Source organism: Nyctibius grandis, chromosome 13 (assembly GCF_013368605.1).
Source record: "Nyctibius grandis isolate bNycGra1 chromosome 13, bNycGra1.pri, whole genome shotgun sequence".
Taxonomy (NCBI): domain Eukaryota; kingdom Metazoa; phylum Chordata; class Aves; order Nyctibiiformes; family Nyctibiidae; genus Nyctibius; species Nyctibius grandis.
The window spans coordinates 4,505,206-4,518,912 of NC_090670.1; the positions used below are offsets into that span (position 1 = coordinate 4,505,206).

Here is a 13,707-nt window from a genome sequence, read left to right on the forward strand (position 1 = left end):
AATCTTGAGAGCATATTGTTATTCAGAAACTAGGTTGAAAAGTACAACATTTTCTTTTCTTCAGCCCAGAACAACTCTGTGTATCACTTTAAAAGTACTGTTATCTCAGAGTACTTAGCTCATATATGAGCAGACATCACCAGATTTAAAATTATACAAAATTTCTTACAGTTCATTCTCCAGGACATGTAGTAAATGTCACATACCCGAAGGGACATTATGGCTGCATAGTCTCTCTCTCTCTCTGCCTCCGCCAAAAATCAAAGAAAGCAGAAATCTCAACTGTCTTGGAAATTAATGACAACTATCCAACTGAATATTATCTGGCAATATGGTGGGCAGTTGGGGAACTCAGAGCATTACAAGGTTACACTTCCTGCTGGGAAAAATCTTTTGGCTTTAGTTCTACATTGAAGCTTCCAATGTTTTGCTGTTCTCCTTCTGTGTTGGAATTTGTGCACTGCTTTTGTGGATTTAGATACATAATCCAAATTTCAATGAGTTGAGTACTAGTATTTGTTTACTTCCAAAGATCAAATCAGATCTTGTCATGTTAAAGAAAGGGACTGCTGTATTACTGTCACTCTGTTAGATTTCTACACATTCTTGGCTGAAGTTCACCAGACTCCATCTAGATGGAGGGAAGAGTGGTTAGAAAGCTGTGTAGCCAGCCGGTCTAGGGAAGTGATCGTCCCTCTGTACTCGGCACTGGTGAGGCCGCACCTTGAATACTGTGTCCGGTTCTGGGCCCCGCACTTCAAGAAAGATGTTGAGGTGTTGGAGCGAGTCCAGAGGAGGGCGACCAAGCTGGTGAAGGGTCTGGAGGGTCTGACCTACAAGGAACGGCTGAGGGAGCTGGGGTTGTTTAGCCTGGAGAAGAGGAGTCTCAGAGGTGACCTTATTGCAGTCTACAACTACCTGAAGGGAGGTTGTAGTGAAGTGGGAGTTGGCCTCTCCTTCCGGGCAACTAGCGATAGGACAAGAGGGCACAGCCTCAAGCTTCGCCAGGGGAGGTTCAGGTTGGACATTAGGAAGAATTTCTTTTCAGAAAGGGTCATTAGCCATTGGAAGGGGCTGCCCAGGAAGGTGGTGGAGTCACCGTCTCTGGATGTGTTTAAGAAAAGCCTGGACATGGCACTTAGTGCCCTGGTCTAGTTGCCATGGTGGTGTCAGGGCAATGGTTGGACTCGATGATCCCAGAGGGCTCTTCCAACCTGATTGATTCTGTGATTCTGTGATTTCTTTGCTGTAACAAATATTACATAATTTTGTCAGTGCAAAACTTGGGGGGAAATTAAGACAAGTGTTCTTGGTTTACCATCTCTGAGCAAGAGGTATAAAAAGATCTGTTTCTTAGCAGATGGTTGCTTGCAAACTTCTTAGCTACTTTTTTTTTTTTTTTTGAAACAAAAAAATTGAGGACAATGTGGCAGAGGGTTCAAAGGAAGAGATTTTCTTAAGGAGCAAAGGAAAATCTCGTGCTGGAAATAGAGATTTTTGTATTTGTTTGTTCATTCGCTCTCATCCAGTTCTAAGTCTTAAAAGTGTTTTTTAAACACTGAGGTAAGTAAAAAATTGCGCAAGAAATTTTATACATTTTATGAAGAATTGTTAAGTCAAATATCACTTTACCAACAGGGTTTTCAGACAGATTATTCGCTATAGGAGAGGTACTTCTTTCATGTTTCCATCACTTTAAGAACAATATTCTGTACATTTTTTAAGAATTTTTCTTTCTTTTCCTTTTTCCAGCTACTCTTGGTGTTCTACACAAATACTCATTAGTCATTCTGGAGATGGACTTGCTGTCTGGAACCTACCTCTTGGCAGTCTTATTGGCCTGTATTGTATTTCAATCTGGCGCACAGGAGAAGAATTATACCGTGCGGGAAGAACTGCCTGAAAATGTCCTCATCGGCAATTTGCTCAAGGATCTTAACCTAACGCTGGACCCAGATGTGCCCCTTTCCTCACCGCTACAGTTCAAGCTTGTGTATAAGACTGGGGATGTACCGTTAGTACGGGTGGAGGAGAACACTGGTGAGATATTCACAACTGCAAACCGCATAGACCGAGAGAAGCTGTGCTCTGGCATCTTTAGTGAGAATCGCTGCTTTTATGAGGTGGAGGTTGCTGTTTTGCCTGATGAAGTTTTCAGACTGGTCAAGATCAGATTCCTAATAGAGGATATAAATGATAATGCTCCCCTCTTCCCCTCAACAGTTATTAACATCTCTATCCCTGAAAACACAGCAATTAATTCTCGCTATTCTGTCCCATCTGCCATTGATCCGGACATTGGTGTGAATGGTATTCAGCATTATGAACTCCTTAAGGTGAGTTTCTTTCATTCTTCTATGTTACTGTCTGTGTTACTGTCTTCCCACAGATGTTGCCAGTCCTCATCAACCCATTACAAAAATGAAGCTGTGTACCACAGTAGCGGTACGCTGCAGATACCTGTCTTGAACTGTTAATCTATGCCTCTGAGTGCATTCTAGTGCATCGTATCTTCACTTTGTGGAAAGCTGTTTATGTATGTGTATACGTATCTGTGTAACAGTATGATGAAACATGCATGTCTTCATGAACTCTCATCAGCATTCAAAGCGTTTGTACACTTTGGCTAGCAGTCGTCTTAGACTGTTAAAGATGTGTTCTTATTACCACCAACATGACAGCACCAAGTGCAACAATATTTTGCATTGGGTTTATCTCCCTCTTGCATGACTGGTAGATTTGAGCAGTAGAACTTAGCCCAGCAGCTTCTGTGACGTGATGCTCATCTCTATACTGACAAGCTATTCCAGTACGAAAAAGAGTCCATTTGTCAAAGCAGTTTTGTAATGTTTGGGCGGGCATAATGAGAAAGTCCAAGATATGCATGAATGCAAGGATAGCAGCGCCAATGGCCTTGTAAGAGCAGGTATTTTGTATTCTTGGTTCTTTTACCCTTTCTAGCAAATGATGGGAGAACTGCAATTAAGGAACAGAGTAATAACATGTAAGCATGTGGTGTGTAAGAGTGTGTGATTGCTAAATAAAGGACTACTTTCATTTGAGTTTACTTAGGTAGAGAGTTTAGAACAAGAAAGAAACCCTAAAACTGTTGAGTTGTTATGTGGGAAGCTGAAAATGTCTTCACTTCCCTTGATTTGGAATAGGGAACTATTGGGTAGTTTGCTCAGCAAGCAACTTGACACCCTCGTTACTGACTGGAATAATGTAGCCTATATAGGCCAATATATTGCTTGATTGACTTGATAGCTAATACTCAGTAGTTACTAGCAATTTATTAAAAATAAAGTGGTACCTTATTTTAGCTCTTTTAAATTGCTTACAACCTCAAGTAGTTGTGGCAGTGTGGGTACTAACTAGTGACAAAGACATAAGTCTCTTTCAGAGAACTGCATCCCACTGGACACTTCTGGTTAGCTATCTAAAATTAAAAAAAACCACATATGTCTGTCTTCTCTCAATGTAGCCTAGGAATTTAAAACTTTTCAAGAACTTATTACAAACTTTCAGGTCTTTATAGTAAGATCTTTAAAACTTTTAAATTCCTAGGTTATACTGAGAGCAGATGGATCTACATGTGGGGTGGGTTTTTTTTTTTTAAGATAGCTAACCAGACGCATCCAGTAGGATGCAGTCTTTATTTGACATTTTAAATGAGAATCTGGGGAATGAATAATAGCATATGAAATAACAGTAGGAGTAGAAAATAACAAAAAAGCCAGGGCTACAGACAAAATGTTGCAAAATAATGCATGGTGAATAGAGAAATGTTAGTTTGTATATCTGAGAGAAATGTGCTGTTTTTCTAGGAAAAGGAAAAAAAATAGAAAACAGCAAAATCAGGAGTCCCTGGGATTGAGTGAGCAACAGTTCAGACCACCACAATAGCAGTTTTGTTTTCTGAGTTTATTTTTGGACCATGTGTTCAGAAACAGAATGTAACAGATCAGCAGAATGATATCATACCTGTATCACACAAGCGGGAGCTCATCTAAAATACAAGCCACAGCTCTGTACCAGGAGTAGTGTAGGGTGTAAGGCCTTGTCTAAAGATCTAATGAGATGAGGTGGTCTGCCAGAGACCCAGGTTTCACCAAGAGTTGTGCTAATAACTTAAATACATGGTATTTGGATTAGGGAAAAAAAGAAAGGAAAAGAAAACCAGTTACATGTTTATTCAGGTGTCTCTGAAAAACTGCTTTTGCCACATAAGGGAAAGAAAGGTGATGTGGGTGAACACACACTGGTATGGACTGAAAGTTCTGAATTCTTGTGCTAGATGTGCCACAACCAAAATAATTTGCAAAATCACAGTCTTACAGACAGATCTCCTAAAGGAATTAATTGCGTTTTTCTCTTGAATGCCTGTTTGTCAGGTACTTTTTGAATTATGGATCTGCTGCCTTTAAATAAACCAGCGATTTCACATACCTTGGAAGGTATCTGGAAAACCAATGAGCAGTTTATGGCAGCCAGACACTATTTGGAATAGTAAAGTCCAGATATTATTCCATTGGTAGCTTTTACAATGTTAGTACCAAAAATGATCATATAAGAAGAGGGAGGAAAACATAGCAGAAATGAAGGATTCTGGTAAGCAGGCAGGGAATGTAGCATATACACAGATCCATTTGTCACTGGGGAAGAATAGGGAGGTGAAAGAGGAAGGGAAGAGTGATGGTGCCTGCAAATTCCTTCCTGGGTAACACTGAAATACTGGGAGGGAGGGTGACAGGTGCACAAGGATGATGTTGCTTCTCTTATCTCCCAAAGCTCTCTTCTCATCTGCATTATCCTGTGCTGGTTTTTGGGCTATGCTCTGAAGATACTAATGTTTCTGGCTTGTGCTGTGTGTTGACCTTTACCTTCCTTTTATAACTGGCATACAGAAAAAGTGGGGAAACTGCAGCACATGAGACTGGCTTGCCTTCTGAACAGGGCTGAAGATGATGGGCAGGGCAGCATGCTTGGAGGGTGGCAGAGGAGTGGGAGATAAGATATGCAAGTCACTTTGCAGAATCACAAAGACTGATGCTTTAGTATGCATGCAGCAACAGAGTGAAATGTGTTGCTCTGTATTTTAGAGAAAGTAGTAGCAAATTGACAAGCTGTGCAATGAAGAGTAAGTTCTTCAGTTGTATTTCACGTTTTAAAAAAGTTTAGCTAAAATGTGCTTGTTGTCTGTGTGAAGCCAGGCCTGTTTTGCCAGAAGATAGAGATCTTTGCCGTCACAATTTCTAAAAAAGAATAAACTTCTCACGACAAACTCAGCTGAATAGTTTATAGGCCTTTAATATGTTTTCAGCAACTCTGTATCTAATTGGGAAGGTAACATTCATGTGTTACAATATTTCCTCAGTTTGTTACACTTACCTTACTGCCCCTCTCAAAAGTGCGGGAAAAAGGTTGCATATAATTGTATTCAGTTTCTTTTGTAAAGTAGATAATTAATGATAAAGTCTTTAAAATAACATTAAATTCTCTCATATAGTTAAAATCTCTTGCATCTTTCTAAAAATCCTTTTAAAATAGATGAAAGCAAAATATCGTAAAGAAAAGGTATTCTTGTATTTTGAGTTCAGCATTACTTGGGAGTTTTGCAACACAGGATTTGATTGATTTAATACAAGACTGCTTTAATTACCACACAAATTAGCATTCAGGTATTTTTTGTCTGCCTGCGTTTTCTCAAAATGTACCTCAATAGAAAATAACTTCTTTATATGTAACTGATTCATGGTACTGCAACTTCAAAACTTTCCAGGTGTCTGTGATTCAACTATACACTGTTTGAAATGCATGAACTCTAAAAAGACAAGAGTTTTACGTGATCTCTGCATTTCTTCTTGTAAGACTTACTTAGAAGTTATGTGGGGGACAAGTTCTAAAAGATGTTCTAAGGAAAGCAGTGTTTTTATTTTTTTTTAAAGGAAGATCCAAATGTCTTTTGGATAGCTTTTGAATTGTACTTATTGTTTCCTTATTTAGAAAATGAGTTGCAACAATTTGCGAATATCTCCCACCCAGCCAATGTAATAGCACTAGTAATTGACCAAGAGTTGCTCTGGTAGAAGTATACAAATATTGAATTATTTAAAAGTAGTGACACTTTAACATTATATTTCTTCCTTACCCCCCCGCCCCCTCCCCAATAGAAAAGGGTTTCCAGGAAGCAGTCATGCAAGGCATCTTGCTGTTACCCAAAGAAATTGTTGCACATAGCATTATAAAAGATCATGTTTCTCTGCTGAGATGCCCAAAGCTGACCATGGAGTAGGATGACATTAAGGGTTCAAATGGCAAAAGGTAAACAGTGTTTACTATGAACAAGACTAGGGAGGGAGAACTTAATTAGTTATGATTTTAAAATAAAAGAAAAAGCATTTCAAATGAGAAATAGCTCCAAGTCTAGATTGCGCAGAAAGATGACGTAACACTGATAGTAGGAGGTGGTAGAAGGGGCAGCTAAGACAGATAGTGAAGTAGTTCAGAGAAAGAAATGGCTAGATGGAAAACCAATGATTTTTGTCTCAGTTGAGATAGCTGCTTAGAGTGTGAGCTGGGAATGATAGGGAAAAAGAGAGACGGGCATTCATAAACAGAAGTAATATGTTAAAATGGCAGGATGCAAGAGCAAATTTTAAATTGAAATGTTAATAAGCAGTGATTTCTGATTAAGGATGAATCTACAAATACTACTGTTCTGGTTTAACCCCAGTAGGCAGCTAAGCCTGTAGGTCTTTGTTCACCTCTTTAGGGTGTTCACATTGCTTACATACTGATGTAAAATGTACATTGTGTCTGGCAATACCACCAGGGTGTTAAAAATACTTACATGCTGTTGTTGATTACACTATTTCAGTACACTTATATTTGAGTTCTAGGCAAGCTAATATTTAGTATAACCTGATTAATACACTTAGAATTTACAGGTGTCACGGGCCTCTGCTTTGACTATGAAGATTTTAGTGTGAAGCATTTCTTTTTTCTCTTAATGTTAAAAAGGGAAGCTGTTTAAGAGCATATTTTGAATAGAATTCCAGCTCGGAGCACTGTAATGGAGAGTCACGTGTACTTCCAAAAGGATTCATATAAGTGCATGTGTTAAATTAAGTTCTTTTTATTGATTACTTAGCATTTCTTGTCAATTAGGTATACCATATACACTAGAAGTTGCACACGCGCAACAATACCCAGTTAGCAGTGGACTAGAGTGAAAGTGTAACTCTGCTCTTACGGGAGCAGAGCATTTTCTTCTGTGAGCTAATCCTGGTTGCTAATAGGTTGTTGCTTTAATCTGTCGCAGTTTGGGGGGAAATTAAATTGGTGTTACTGTTATAGTTCCGTTACTCTTACCTATTACAGTAATTTTCCTGTATTTACTTATCATCAGAAGCAGCTGGTGCATTCCTTCTAGAATAATATAATAGTCTTTTTGTAACTGTCAGTTCATACCTCTGTAATCTGACAAAATAGAGCCTTATTCAGTCTCACAACACGTCAGTCTTGCCTCTGATGAGGAGAGTTACCTCTTGCTACTGTAGATCATCTCTTGTGATGTCTTTCAATAGAAGCTTTCCCCTTCTTTCTGATACAGTTTATCAATTCCATGACCCATGGAAGATGGAGATCACAAATCTTCATCATATTTCAAGGCTGCTCTTGCAACTAGTTATTTCTGAGCCTCACAGTAGTTCTGGATCAAGTAACTAATGTCACTGTTTGTGAAAATCATGACTGGAAGGAGATGTTTTTTATGTAAAATGAAAGTTAGGAAGGTAGTTAAATCAAAATTATAGAGTGCGTCTAGATTTGTAGTTAAATTGGAACCAGAAAGTCAGATTAATGAAATCGTTGCTGATAATCATATTGTAAGCAGTGGTACAAATTTGTTAGTCAAAAACACTAACAGTGGAGGAGGACAAACAAATTTTTCTATGGCTTGTTTGTGTTTTAATGTCGCACCAATAGTATCTGAGTGGTTTAGTACTTAGAGAGAAAGGAAGAAAGCACGATTAATGTCCCTGCAAACTCAGTGCACAGTGACACAGACTTAATTTTCTTAACACAGGTGTTCACCAGATCATCTTCACTGTCCCAAGCATCAGCTGCTTGAACAATTCATTTCTGTCCTTTTTTATGCTTTCATTCCTTTAAGTGGAAGCTGAAGCAGCAACCGTCACTTGTACTCTCAAACCATTGTTGAATAAGGAAGCATCCCACATACTGAAATTAATGTGGATGGTTCTTCTTTGTAGGCTTCAGCAGCATGAGAGGACAATGAAGTGGTACATTGGCCCTTTAAATAGGTCACAGAAAGCCTGGGTGGTTGTTATCAACATCTGCCTTCTGTGGAAAAAACTGCTAAGATAAAGCTTTTTGTACATGTAAACAGACATTTATTAATATTGTCAGGTATTACTGAATATTGCAGTTAGACACTAATAAGATTAGGTAAATTCCAACTTCATTACTCTCCCATTATCAAAAATCCTTTATAAATTTATGGTTATCCACTAGTAGCAAAGTATTTTTGCACTTTCTAATTTCTTTTTTTATTAGCAACCCTTTCTAGTAATTGTGTAAGGGATATATGGATGAATTGTAAAAGATGACTATTCAAGATCCCAAGAATTTTCATTGTACAGACTTATATACTCAGGAAAATACATGATTTCTTGACTTCCTTATAAGACGACGACAATAACGTTTCAGTATTTCTTTCTTGTCATTGGGGAAAGGCTAGTTGGTTGGTGATATTTCAAGATTTACTGACACTAGAACAAAAATCAATTACATGCATATTGATGTCCCAGGTAACAATACTACTTAGGTATTTGAACCTAAAACTGAGAAATAATGGTTTTGTTAAAACAAATCCCAGATTTCCCATGCTTATATACAAGGTGAAAATAAGATGCATAGTAAAAAAGCATTTGAGTGTTGTTTTTTTCCCCACTGACGTTTAACTTAGACTAAGATTTTGAGTTTCTACTTGGATGGGGGGGTGGCTTGTTTTTCTTACTTCACAGTCCCTTAATTGAATTAGCATAGGGATTTCATTCAGCATAACTTTGCAGGACAGGTTAACTTCTGTCTTCATTGTAAGTGCTCATACGGATTATACTTCCTATATTTGTGGAACAGTACTGTGTCTTCTTTCCGATTTCATATGCCAGCATAGATGGTGAAGGTAATAGATTTAGGGAGCTAAAAAATAGATTTAGGAATTATTTTGCTCTGGAGTTGCACTCCAGTCAAGCTCTAAGGTCACCCTCTAGTGTTTGTAATTTAATAAATATGGAGAGTTGGACATGTTGTCTTTCTAAGGTAACTTTTAGCTGCCCTTTAGAAGAGAGAGGTTTTCTAGGACAGACAGGCTGTCTTTTGAATGATGCTGAGTACTTTTTTTCCTAAGTCCACAGTGGCAGTGGGGAATAGGTCAGAAGTGAAACATCTTTCACTTTCTCTGTTACTGCTAGAAGATCAGTGTATTTGTTTAATGTTGTAACACAAGTTCAGTTTTTTCACATGGGTGGTTCCCTCTGCTTGTCTTTTCCACTGAGACATGGATAATTACCATCTGAAGCGATAAGAATTTCAGCAGTCCCTTGAAGACTTACAAATACTACTTGCTGAGATGGCCAACTACGCAAATAGATGTTATTCATAAAACTTATTCCTTTAATATACATTTGTAGAGATTGAAGTACCATTGCAGATTTCTCTTTAAATCTTGTTGCACCTACCTTCCAAGTGATTTAGGATTTTTTTTATTCTGTTTGTTTTATTCTAGTCATGTAGTAGTAATGTGCTGGACAACAGGGCTAGATTTGAAAGTTAGTCTTCAGCTATAGGGAAGTGCAGACGTTAGTAAAAAAGGCTCAATTCTTTGAAAGATTGAGCCTCACAGAGTCTAAAACTATTCACAAATACACGACATTTCCCGCTAATTATGAGGTTTAGTTAACGTTGTCCTCAGTACCGTTGTGTAGGATTTCAGATGCTGACTTTATAAAGCTCTGATTGGAGAAAGAGCCTTTTTGTTCCAAAAACCTGAGATCAGTTCAAGTGAAGTAATAACTGTGATACATTGGTTTTAGAATTAAAGGAACTAGTAAGTGTCCTTTACTCTAGAAATCAGTTCTTGAAAAATAAATGTATTTTCAGAAGTTAATGATTTTCCTTTCAGTTGGGCTTTTGTCTGATAGGTACAGTTAGGCCTGATAATAGCTTTGTTTCTGAACTTGTTTTATGCAACAATCCCATCCCCCCACATCTGTCTTGTTTTTACACATATACCAGCCTAACTTACCCTGCACAACTTTTATTTACCCTAGTACCTTCCCATAAAAGCCACCTGTAGTGAGCCTATCTGATAAAGATTTAGGTGTGCACAGCAAGCATTTGATAAATGCTTTAAAGAACACAATGACTTAGGACAGGATATATTTAGGTAACCCCTTATGTTGTTCTTGAGAGAAGAGAGGGAAAAATCTTAGAGTTGCAAATTGTAGAAGTTCTTAATGTTAAATAAATCCTAATATTAAAGATGTGCAGAATTTTCTTGTTACCACTTTCCTTATGATATAAAAGATACGTTGAAGTAATGAGGAGTAGTTCAAATAGAATGGAATAGAGTTTGCCCAGCTTTCAGTTTAGGTGAAAAGTAATTGGCTCCCTGTAATCATTTCTCTTGTCTAGGTCGGGTAGTTTTGGGTTCGTGGATAACATGACATGCGCTGAAATAAGGTATAAAATGAGATACAGAAACTTGAGAGATGCTTATGAGTGCTAAGTGACATCCTAAAGTCTTAAAAAGCTCCCCTTACAAGTACATGAAAGGGAAAGTAACTTTCATTTTGATCTTATTTCTTATTAGTAATTACAGGAGAACTTGGAAGGTGGACTGAAGGAGAAATTGTAAATATTTATAGGTAGAATTCTTATCCCTTACATTTATTATTATCCTTGGACATCTAGTGAAGTATATTCGTTTCTCACTGTTTTCCAATTAGTTAACTTCAGGAACATAATGAATTTTAAAAAAAAATGATCTTTACATAGCTTCTTTACCTCAAAATCTTTTTACATCATCTTTGCATCATAAGACAATTTTCATTATTTTGTAGTGTATTTCGACATCCACTTCATTACAATCCCCCCCTCCATTTACCCGTTTTTTTTACTATCTGAAGTATCAAAGTATATAATCCTTAAGAGAAGGGTTTGTAGTAGAATAAAAATATTGCTCAGTAGTAATTTTCTAGAGAGATCTGGACAAATAAGTGGTCATCTATGAACATTGTTTTGAAAAAGTCACTTGGTCTGATTTTTAAGGGGTAAAATACCTGATTTTGCATTCTTACAGCTGTGAATTAGTGTCTCTAAGTAGATAAAACTCTGCTACTGGCTGGTGGTAGCGAGTCAAGAGTCAAGGTAATTGCTTCTTGTTGGTTGATACAAGGCTCCTTTAGGGTGGTTTATGGCATTATTACTGTAAAACTGTCAGGTTCCGTTATCCTGACATCCCTTTGGGGGATTAACTGAAGACTGGAGGAGAAAGTCTTGCTTCCAGGCACAGTAAGTTCAGTGAGTTAGGGTGAGGGACAAGTTGGTGTATCTTTTTGCATTCGAGGCTCTGATTTTCACACTAGCTGTCATGAAACAATAATATATAACTTAGCATGTCTCTGTGTGGGAAGGATGATAGACTCAAGCTGGAAGGCACAAATCTGTCAAATGGGGATCTTCACTTCATCTATCTTGTATGAATATTATTTTTTGCTGATGTCCAGACAGATCAGTATGCTAGTTAACACAGATGTGGTGATGCTTTCTGAGCATAATAGACTAAGGATTTGTTTACATAGTCCTCTTGAAATCAACTATAAACAACACTTAAAAAATTAATATTTTCCCAAAATATATTGAGTAACAACTTCAGTTTCATTTATGTGGAAAGAAGTTGCCAATTACACAATAGATAACGCTTTCAACACTAAAGCACAATAAAACCAGTAACAAAACCCCATGTGTCTCAATAAAATTATAGTTTGGTTTGCATATATGCATGATATTGGAACTGCAAATATGCAATGTCAAGCAAAGTTACAAAAAGTGCATTGTATTCTTAAGCAGTTACATTGAAGTATCCTCATGTGAATAGTGAATTTTTGTTTACTGTGCAATGCCAATGTAATGCACCTCTGAGGAAAATTTATAGAAAAATATTAAATGTTCAAAATCAATTAACTCATATTTCATGTTCAACTGACTTTTCCAAACTTGACTTAATTTTGTTTTTTTATGAATGCTTTTAAAATCTTTACAAGTTGCCCAAATTTCTAATGTCGGCAACACCTGAATTGAGTACAGGTGTAAAATGTATGGTAGAACAGTGTTTTCCATATGTCATTTATGTGTTACAAGTTTTAAAGTAAGCCCACAGCTCGCTCATTAACTGAACTTTCTGAAGATCTTTGAAGGTTTCACATAAGCAACAGTATACTGAAAACTTCTTTTGACCCTTTTCTGTAGGCTTAGATGCTGGTGATGGTTACCTGGAGGACAGGTGTTGTTTTTGTTTTTGTTTTTTCTTTTTAATGTGGTTATTTGGTTTTGGACAGCTATATCTTGTGAGCTACTTGGAGGAAAGAAACAAATCAGTGTTACTATCTCAAAGTAAGTCTGGCTTAAGAGATTTGAGACTTGTGAGGGTTTATGAAGCATGTGAATGTAGACAGCTAAAAATATTTAAAAGTGCTGAAGAATCATTGAAGATGAGATTATTTCCCACCAGTTAATTGCAAAAATTATTGGCTAAACATTTTATAAGTGCAAAAAAAACAATAAAATTCTCTAGGAAGATCTCTCTGTAAGTTAAAATTGAAGCCATGATTGAGTTTTACTGGTCACTTGCTCAAGACTGCATTTGATTTCAGTAGAAGCTGTCTTGAGTCTTTATCTTTTCCTTGTGTTATGCTTGCCGTAAAATCCTCCTCTGTTTCAGAGGGTAAGAAACTATTATTTTTATTTGATTCGACTTTCTCTATTTTCTCCTTTTTACAAGATGCAAGCAGGAAGACAACAGTTTTAATTGGATATTGGTACAGAGTATGCTGTTGTTACAGTTGCACGTAGATTTCTTGTGTATAAGTATGTCACTACGTGGAAAAATGTTTTGAGTTAGGATAGCAGAAATGTGGGGGCTATATTTAAAAATATATGTAAGCAAAAAATTCTAAATTGTCATGAGGAAAGCTACTGATAGCTGTAAAAATTAAAATTTCAGTCTTAACATTGAAATTCAGTCTTTGAAAAATCAATACCTTCAGTGTCTGAAATTAAATAAATTTATCAGTGCTTTTGAGGAGTAAATGCGTTTATCAATTATAAAAGCAGCTCCTGATCATTGTTTAACCCATATACACAGTTTTTAAAATCAGAACAACTTTGAAAAGTGTATGTAGAAATTACTCCAAATTTGCCACCAAAGTAGTCGGGTGAAGAGGACGACATCACTGCATGCTTTCCTAATGTATTAAGAAGGTCTTTATGCCTTACAGTGTAATGAAAAGTGCAAGGATAGAGGGGCGTGAGGAATTCAGCAGATCTCTGCTAAGTTTTCATGACTTGATGATTTTCACACAACTTGAAAGAATTTCAGGGGCCTCAGATTTCATCACA

The 13,707-nt window shown here is 37.1% G+C and overlaps 1 protein-coding gene across 1 annotated transcript in view; it reads left to right on the forward strand.

Annotated features, from left to right (window-relative positions):
• The first annotated feature begins 1,796 nt into the window (after positions 1-1,796).
• Positions 1,797-13,707, forward strand: part of PCDH11X (protocadherin 11 X-linked) — a 304,231-nt gene continuing 292,320 nt past the window's right edge. The window contains exon 1 of the mRNA XM_068412132.1: positions 1,797-2,336. Within this exon, the coding sequence (XP_068268233.1) occupies positions 1,797-2,336 (540 nt within the window). The remainder of the gene's footprint in view (positions 2,337-13,707) is intronic.